The sequence below is a fragment of the Carassius auratus genome, chromosome 19 (assembly GCF_003368295.1).
Source record: "Carassius auratus strain Wakin chromosome 19, ASM336829v1, whole genome shotgun sequence".
In the NCBI taxonomy this organism is placed as follows: domain Eukaryota; kingdom Metazoa; phylum Chordata; class Actinopteri; order Cypriniformes; family Cyprinidae; genus Carassius; species Carassius auratus.
In genome coordinates this window covers 26580851-26589580 of record NC_039261.1, presented here as the reverse complement: position 1 = coordinate 26589580, position 8730 = coordinate 26580851, and the positions used below count along the sequence as shown (strand labels likewise).

At 37.5% G+C, this 8730-nt stretch overlaps 1 protein-coding gene across 1 annotated transcript; it reads left to right on the top strand.

Moving 5' to 3' along the window:
• The first annotated feature begins 627 nt into the window (after nucleotides 1–627).
• On the top strand, nucleotides 628–8714 carry LOC113120018 (proteasome subunit beta type-2-like). The gene is made up of 6 exons (XM_026289827.1): nucleotides 628–850; nucleotides 1781–1903; nucleotides 2234–2304; nucleotides 7603–7765; nucleotides 7846–7895; nucleotides 8523–8714. The coding sequence occupies exons 1-6, from the start codon at nucleotides 760–762 to the stop codon at nucleotides 8622–8624; spliced, it is 600 nt and encodes a 199-aa protein (XP_026145612.1). The 5' UTR covers nucleotides 628–759; the 3' UTR covers nucleotides 8625–8714.
• Nucleotides 8715–8730: the final 16 nt, after the last annotated feature.

Below are 8730 nucleotides of genomic sequence, written 5' to 3'. Positions count from 1 at the left end.
GCACCACAGTATAGGAAAGGGACACAAAGAGGCAAAACTAATGAACATGAATGAGAGTCTTTGTAGTGGTTGGGGGCTATAGAGGTTCCTACTGCAGCTGAGGGTATACAAGATCTGAAACCCCTTCTGTCTAGACAACATGATTAATCATTCATATTCACAGAAGCTATTCTATGGGAATGGAATAGGCATAACACTATACATTTTTTACTTTTGCACTGCAAAACATATTGGGTTATCGATCTATCTCTATCTAGAGATATAGAGTATATAATTCTAGAGAACTGTACATTCTGTAAATCACAGCTTCACTTACTCTGCGCTTATATGTATATAAAATACTATGCTAACTGCATTTCATTAGCTCTGTATTTGTACTCTGCATAATGACAATAAAGTTGAATCTAATCAAATTTTATCTAATCTAATCTAACTAGCCTGTTTAAGATTTTATTAATTACCTTCACTTTTCACTGAAAAATACCAAAAACTCCTTTGTATTTCTTTTTATTTTAATGACCATAACATTGTACACTCTTGTAATATTCACCAAGAGTTTTTCTGTCTGCCCACCAGTTTAGCATGTCCATAAACAGATCGTCACGTGACAGCGAGCACTCGCGCTCTCTGATGACGTCTGAAGTGTGCGCCGCCGTTGAGCTCCACTTAGGTTTTGCTGTGTAATATCTGATTGAGCTGCACTATAAGTCTACTCAGTGATCAGAGCGTGTTTTTTTGCCTCTAGACTCGGTCTGCAACATGGAATACTTGATCGGGATTCAGGGGCCAGACTTTGTGCTGGTTGCGGCAGATAATGTAGCAGCCAGCAGTATAATCCAGATGAAACACGGTGAGTTTGACGTGTAGTAGCATGCTAGCTGCATGCTAACCGGTCAGATAACAATTAAATTAATTTCAATACATTTTAATCTATAAAAGTATTGTAGACCACAAAAATTAGCCATATTTTAGTGTTTGTACAAATCTGTCTTAATTTCTTAATTTACTTGTTGTCAAGATTTCAGAACAGATGGCAATTGCTAATAAGTTTTAACCGAAGTATGTTAGCTAACGTTACCTAGGCTAGTGCTAACACAGTTTGTGCTTTGAACTGATTTACATATTAAGTTCATATATTCAAATCAGACTATTAAACATCATTTAGAATACACCTTTAACCTTCAACGGGAGCAACACGTGAGTTATTATCCTCAAGTGTCAGTTGAGCGTCCTCGGATGAGTTTGCGATTTATTTCTGAAAGTGAAAGTAAGATCGCCTGCATAGTTACAAAGAAGGAATATTACAATTCACAGTAAACTCCATAAAGTAAAGTTAGTGTTGCTGTTTGTGGTCTAGGTTCAAATTTAACCTTACTTCATCCAAGTCTCATCATATTAGAATTAAGAATTTGATGTTTTTAGCAGATACATGTAGTCACATTTTTCTATCTTTATTTTTTGAGAAAACGGAGTAAAAATGGTGAAATATTCCATACACGACAAAATGTTGTCCAGTGCTTTCAAGAAGAGTGTCCCTCTCCCTAATATGGTTGTGGCTACAAAGGATGCACCAAAAAAAAATTCTTCCTCTTTTTTTTTTATAAATGTATAAATCTAGTAATTATTGTTGTGCAGTGTGAGGAAAAATTATACTATATTGATGTGCCCATTCCCAGTCAATTTAGCGGTATCCCTTCTCCCATTTACCCCCAGACTAACAAAATGTGTTAGGGTTCTGTTGGACATAATGCTAAGATGACTTGTTGTATATATTTACCAGATTATGACAAGATGTTCAAGCTCAGCGAAAAGATCCTGCTCCTGTGTGTGGGTGAAGCTGGTGACACAGTACAATTTGCAGAATACATTCAGAAAAATGTTCAGCTTTACAAAATGAGAAATGGTAAGCGCTCATTTTTCTCTTCTTTTTTTCCCCCTTAAGGTTAATTGATTGTAATGGAAAGTGTAAAATCACATTCCTGTTCAGAGCGTCAAGGTTTTGTTTTTTTGTCATTTGTAACTCTAAACATCATTAATTTGATTAGTAGGAATACATTTAATTTCAATCTTTAGTTCAGAAGATGTCTAATAATTTTTCACTTTACGTGAGAAATTATCATAAGAATTGTATTTTGTTTAAAATTGATCATAAATTGCACATGCCCTCTACATGTCAACTGTTTGTGTTGCTTTATGAATTTTTTCTGGTATATCTATCTGTCTGTTTCTGCAGGATATGAGCTCAGCCCAGCAGCTGCTGCAAACTTCACAAGGAAAAACCTTGCAGACTATCTGCGGAGTCGGGTTGGTAGAGAATCAGAATGTGCTATGATCTCTGAATGCACTTTTACATGTAAGGAATAATTGCCAACAGGCCGTTGAATTATTAGAAAAAAAATGCACACCCGAGGTGGTGATGCGACCACAACGTGAAGGATTCGTCCGGTTTTTGTACTTAAATCACAATTGTGAGTAGGATTATTTCCTCCCCATCTCATCCAGTTCCTCTTTTGCTAGTTCCAAAATGTAATTTTAAAACTGATAATGGAGGCTTGAGCCGTTGATAGCATTCCAATGCAGTTATTAATGAAGTTATTAGAAAGCGAGTGACAGACACCGAGAGAGAGAAAGCTTGTGTAAACGTTCGTCAGCCAATCAGATTCAAGTATTCAGCGGCCCCGTAGTATAAAAATAAATATTGCATAGTTTGTTTCCAAACCTTAATTTTTCAAAGATTAATTACACATTGTGTAGACCTGAAATGCAATCTAGAATAGATCAAACATAGTGTTACTTGTAAAAAAAAAAAAAAAAAACAGCAAATAATTTCCCCCCTTTTTACTGTAGCTAGACTTGAATAGAAATGCCATAAAAATAAAACACTTTATTATATGAAATGGGTAGTGTATAGTGACTACTGTTCATAACTCCGGGGTTGGCAATTGCATAAGAAATATAATTACAATTTTAAATAGCTTTTTTCTGTTGTAAGATATTTGAAAATGTAATTGTAGTACTTTGAGTGCTTTCCGTAGCCATTGCTTAAGTCTTCAGTGTCACATGATCCTTCAGAAATTTTTCTTTTTTATTATCAATACTGAAAACGGTGATTTTTTATAATTTTGTGGAAACTGATGTGATGCCTTTACATTTTCTTATTCAATTTAATGCATCCTTACTGTATTCCGTTTAAAAAAACATCTTACTAACCCCAATCTTTTGAATGGTAGTGTATACATCAGTTAAAAACACGTTTTCAGTCACTTTTTCTCTTTTACATTGCTTTGCTTTCTCTCTTCAGTCCTTTTGTCGACAGCAATGCGCGGTGTGCCACAAAGTATATCTGAATGCAGCCGGTGTAAAGTGTACTTAAAAACAGATGCCAGTGTGTTTTGAATGTGTGGAGGTGATATCAAGGTCTCAAAGGTCGTTGACACCTGCGCCTTCTATGTAATGTGTTCCTGCTTATATGATCGTGTGTTAAACTAAGGGCAACATGGAGTGCACCCATCTGTGTAAAAATGGGCTTGTCGCCATCCTGGATCTTTTGTCTGGTAGTGTGTGTGTTAATTTGTTAGGAAGAGTGTAACTGCCTCCTGTCACAATAGCAGAGTGGAGAAAATGATTACAAAAAACAATTAGAGCAAGTCAAAAGGGGGAAAGGTTAGGAGGGGTGGTCTCTGGGGGGCAGCAGAAGTGCTAAAAGTTCATATATCTGCACTCTTTTAGTTCATCTTGACCTAAATGCTACTTGCCCACAGAACTAGGGAATAAATGAGTCTGTTTCAATATTTTTCCTCGAATGTGCCTCAAAGCGAGGAACATTTGACTAATATATTGTTTTGTTCATATATTGATACTTGCATACTCCACGATGTGTAACAATATTCAAAGGAAAGTCTCAGATTTGTCTTTAAAATAAGGATTATGGGTACAACTTTGCATATTATTTAACCCATTTCATTTGTGCTTAAATCCTTCGGGATGTTTAAATTAGAGAGATGTCATGCACGCTTTAAGGACCAGGTTTCTAAAAAAACAACTGGGCCTTTGGGGCTCCCCTGGAGTGGCTTCTCAGACGGATCTTTACGTAGAAAGAAAGAGGCGGCAGATGCTCCGATGGAGTCCAAACATACTGTTCAGAACAGCCAAACGCACATTTTATGTGCTTGTTTTATGTGCTGTGCTTTTTATTTTAACCGTGTGCTGCGTCCAACATCCCCTGAAGCTCTCTGTAGAACAGTCCAGCAACAGTTTGCCATCATTGGCACACGTGAAACATTATTGGCCGCTTGTTCTCTCCCAGCACACTGGCACAAATAATTACTGGTGCCATATTGCGAGGCATTCCCCTGTTCCACTACAGATGAACAATTAATACGGCAGATTGGGCAGAGATGCCAAAGAGGAGAACATGTCCTGGGGCAGTGGGCAAAGGGATGGGGAGCGCAGGAACAGAACATGAAAGCGAAAGGCAGGGTGAATGAATGATATGGTACAATTATCAGTCTCTGTGCGAAGCTTTTGTTTGGTGTCCCTCAGTTTTTGTAACAGGGACTCAGGTGAGAGGAAAGGCTGTAATGTTTGAACCGTGGCTCATGAGGTTGGTGGAGAGTGTGGGAAACAGGTGTTGAGTTTATACGGAGGGGTAGATGACACTCGAGGGAATTTCAGACAAACTCAAACCTTGTCTTTCAACAAGCCCCTGTTCCTCTAAACCCTCCCTGCTGGGAGTGAAGCATGTTGCATAGGTGAGCTTTCTCTAGGGGGTGTTTACTTACCCAAACGTGCCCCAGAGAGCAGGGGGGTGGCCCAGATCAGATTAAAGCCTCTCAGGTGAGTTTAGGTGGATCTGCTATAGTCTCATCCACGCTCAAAGGAACTGGACTTGAGACTATGTATTCACATTTACACTCTTAAAAAATAAAGCTTCCGCACAGGGCTGTTGGCTTCCCAAAAGAACCTTTCAGTAAACAATTCTTAAAATAACCAGTTGTTTTTTTGTGTGTGAGAAGAAAATTTTTATGCTACAAAGAACCCTTTTTGGGAATTTAAAACATTCTATATATGTTAAAGGCTTGTAAAAAAATATATAATAATTGCACTGCCATTTATTTGCTAGGCTGTTGCTGTGTGGAGTGTTTCTTATGCCACGTCCACATGAAGCCAGAGCTTTCCCTCTCCAATCCTTTTTTTTCCTTGTAAATTAAGTAAAAAGAGTTTTGTCTCAAGAAATATCTGCGCTTATGCAAACCAGTGAAACGATGTAGTATACATGTCAGACCAATATGTGGCGCTGTAATTCGAACACTTGAAGACTTGGAGCATGCGCATAAACCTTGCACGCTGTATACAAACACAACAACGCATAAGAAGATGTTGCATTGCAGCATGAACAAAAGCATGTAGTCTGCCATTTTTACGTGAAATTGTGGTGTTTGATGATGATGACATCATTGTTTAGTGCTGTACGCACGGAAATCCAAGAGTGTCATTTTCGAATTCAGTCATGAGACCAGATTAAAAAATTAAATTTCCATTTGGACGAAATGCCAATACAATACAAAATGTTTATGTATACAGCTTAATGCATCTCTTTGTGTGGACCAAGTTTTTTTTTTTTTACATTTAGTCGCTTAGAAAAATAAGATCTCTCTTTGAAAAGAGGATTTTCTGAAAGTCCATTGAGTGTTTTAAGAGTCATTTCTGTTTTTTACACGTACATGCAACTACAATTTAACGGGTACAAAATACATTTTTATCACTCGTAACTTCCGGAGAGAAAAATTGCGGACACTAGAAACTTTCTAATGCTGACCTTCTATCTTTGTGCACTATTAAATGAAGCGACTGTGTGCGTATGCTAGAATAGAAATGAAAAAGAAAAATACTTGCATTTGCATTTTTACTTCAGGCATAAGTGTTTGCGTCAAAACTGAGGTATACTTTGGGCTTAAAGAAACACTTTTTTTTTTTTTTGTAGTATAAAGTAAGAGGAATTTACTGTCCTAAATGGATCATTGTTAGTACTATGGATAGCTGTGTATATGCATTTGTTTTGCTGCTATAAAGCAATCCACCTGAACCCATTCACTAAACCCACAGAACAGATGTTTTTGGGAAGAGAAACGGACGCCATTCATCTTATTAGATGTCAGTGAACCATCAGAATGATTTTTTGAAACCAATATCTCAAGGTAAAATGTACAGTTGCTTTAAATCATTAGTTCAGCGTAAAGTTTATATGTTGGGTCTCTCAAACACACTTTGTAAGTCCTTCAGATGTCTTAAACTTGCACGTTAAACTGTGAATTTTAACATTGGAAAAATGACACGCTTCACCTTTAAATCCACCCGATGGCACCAAGTTTGGCCGATTGCAGTGGAGGCAGAATGTGGATTGAAATCTCCCTATCTGAGAGCCGTGCAGCCGGGAAACGTGGGGGAAAGCGAATGTAGTTTCAGCCGAACAGAGTTTTGAGATAGAGCGAGCACGAGCAAGATAGAGGGAACAGGACTAAAAGAAGTTTTAATGAGAGCTGGCACTGCTCCAGGGCATAGGGGTGAGGGCGGGAGACGGAGGGGAGGAGAGGAGAGAGGAGGTGGGTAGGTGCTCGCGGCAGCAGGGGTGCTGTCTTCCTGCAGATGTCACACTGCTGGTGACACCAGCGACCCCCCCCAGACCGCTCCACACTCCCCTCCCTCCCCTTCTCTCCCCTTTCACGGCTGTTTCACACCCCTCCCTTTGCTCTCCTCTCTCTTCTTCTCTCTCTCTCTCTCCCTCCATCTAATGCGTTCAAGTTTGGTGGTTGTTGGTGTTTTCAGGCAGATTTTTTTACGTCTATGCTTGGGTATTGCAGCATTTCTTTTTCATTTTATCATCAAACTTTTATTATGGTAAACTTTTTTTTAATGACTCTATTTGGTTCTGATTGGTCAGTTGCTGTCAAGTATTTCCTCCCAGGCAGTTGATTTTCTACAAAACTCTGCTTGTTTCATGGCTCCCATATTGAGGAATCCTGTTTCCACCATAGAATAAAAATAAATAAATAAATAAATAAAGGTAATTTTAACTTCTCACAGTTCTGACTTCTTTTTATAGTTTATATCTCATAAAATACCAAGATATAAAAAAGTCAGAATTGTGAGATAAAAGCCATTTACCTTTTTCATTTTCTTATCTGTGGCATAAAAAAAAAGTGTTAGATGTAAATGTAGAATTTAGAGGAAAAATACAGAATTACTGAATTTTAAGTTCTGAATTTCAAGTTTATTTCTCGCAATTCTGAGTTTATATTGTTTATATTATGTAAGAATTATGAGAGAAAAAAAATCTGAATTGAGAGAATCTCTATTACAAAGGGAAAAAATTATTGTGACGAGTCAGAATTATCTTTTTTTTTTTCTTTTTTTTTGTGGCAAAAATATTAATATTAAGTGTCTTTATTTATTTGGTCAGTGATTAGATGAATAATGTACAGTCAGATTTTTATCATTTAGTAAAAACCTCTTACTAAACCATATGTTACGTAATTACGTTTCTTCATGTGTGGATTAAGTGATTAAAATAGCTTTTTTCTCTCTCTCTCTTTTTTTTTTTAGACTCCATACCATGTAAACCTGCTTTTGGCAGGATATGATGAGGCCGATGGTCCAGGACTGTACTACATGGACTACCTGTCAGCGCTTGCCAAAGCCCCCTTCGCAGCGCATGGATATGGTGCCTTCCTCACTCTCTCCATCCTGGACCGACATTACAGACCAGGTGATTCTGCACTTTCACTTAAGAGGCTATAATTTTATTTACTGCGTTCTAATCCAGTTTTTCCGTTCTTCTTCCTCCAGATCTGACTCGTGAGGAGGCTGTGGATCTGCTCAAGAAGTGTTTAGAGGAGGTAAGTTGCTCTCCATATGCTGGCCCGTTCATCCATGTAATTTTATAATTACTGGTGGTTTCTGCGGGAATCACTATTACTATTGTTCACATTTGCAGTTAGATTCAAACATATCGCATACATTTCTCCAAATCCCACATACTTCAAAATTAAGAAATAAAGTTTACTTTATAAAAAAAAAAAGAAACAAAACAATCTGTGAAAGAAAAGCTGATTTTTCAGCAGCTGTCACATGATCTTTCAGAAATCATTCTTACATTTTGTAACATTTTGTAATTATCAATGCATTTTAGTGAAACAATTTTCACAATAGATGGGCAAAGTTCAAAAGAGTAGCATTTATTTGAAATAGAGATATTTTGTAATGTTATAAATGTTTACTGTCATCTGTGCTGAATAAAAGTATTATTTTCTTAAAAAAAAAAAAAAAAGACTGTAACCACTTAAGCACTGTAGTTGTGCCTTTTCTCGCCAACAAGAACCACATGTTCTTCAGAAAGTGTTTAAATCCTTCTGTTTTGGTTCAGTGGTTTATACAAGCCACCTCCTGAGCTATTTCAATCGTGGGTTTTGTCATGTTTACGACCTTTTATTACTGTTTTTGTATATTTCCTTGTTCTCCAAAAGCTCAACAAACGATTCATCCTGAACCTGCCTTCCTTCACTGTCCGTTTGATCGACAAAGATGGCATCCACGACATGGAGAAGCTGCCCGTGGGCCCTAAATGAGCAACTACTGTTATTCTCCTGTAGTCACACTCTTTTGTAAATGCAAATGCAACCCTCTGTGCTCTAATAAAAACATTGACCCCTTGTTAATTACACGGTCTTCTTA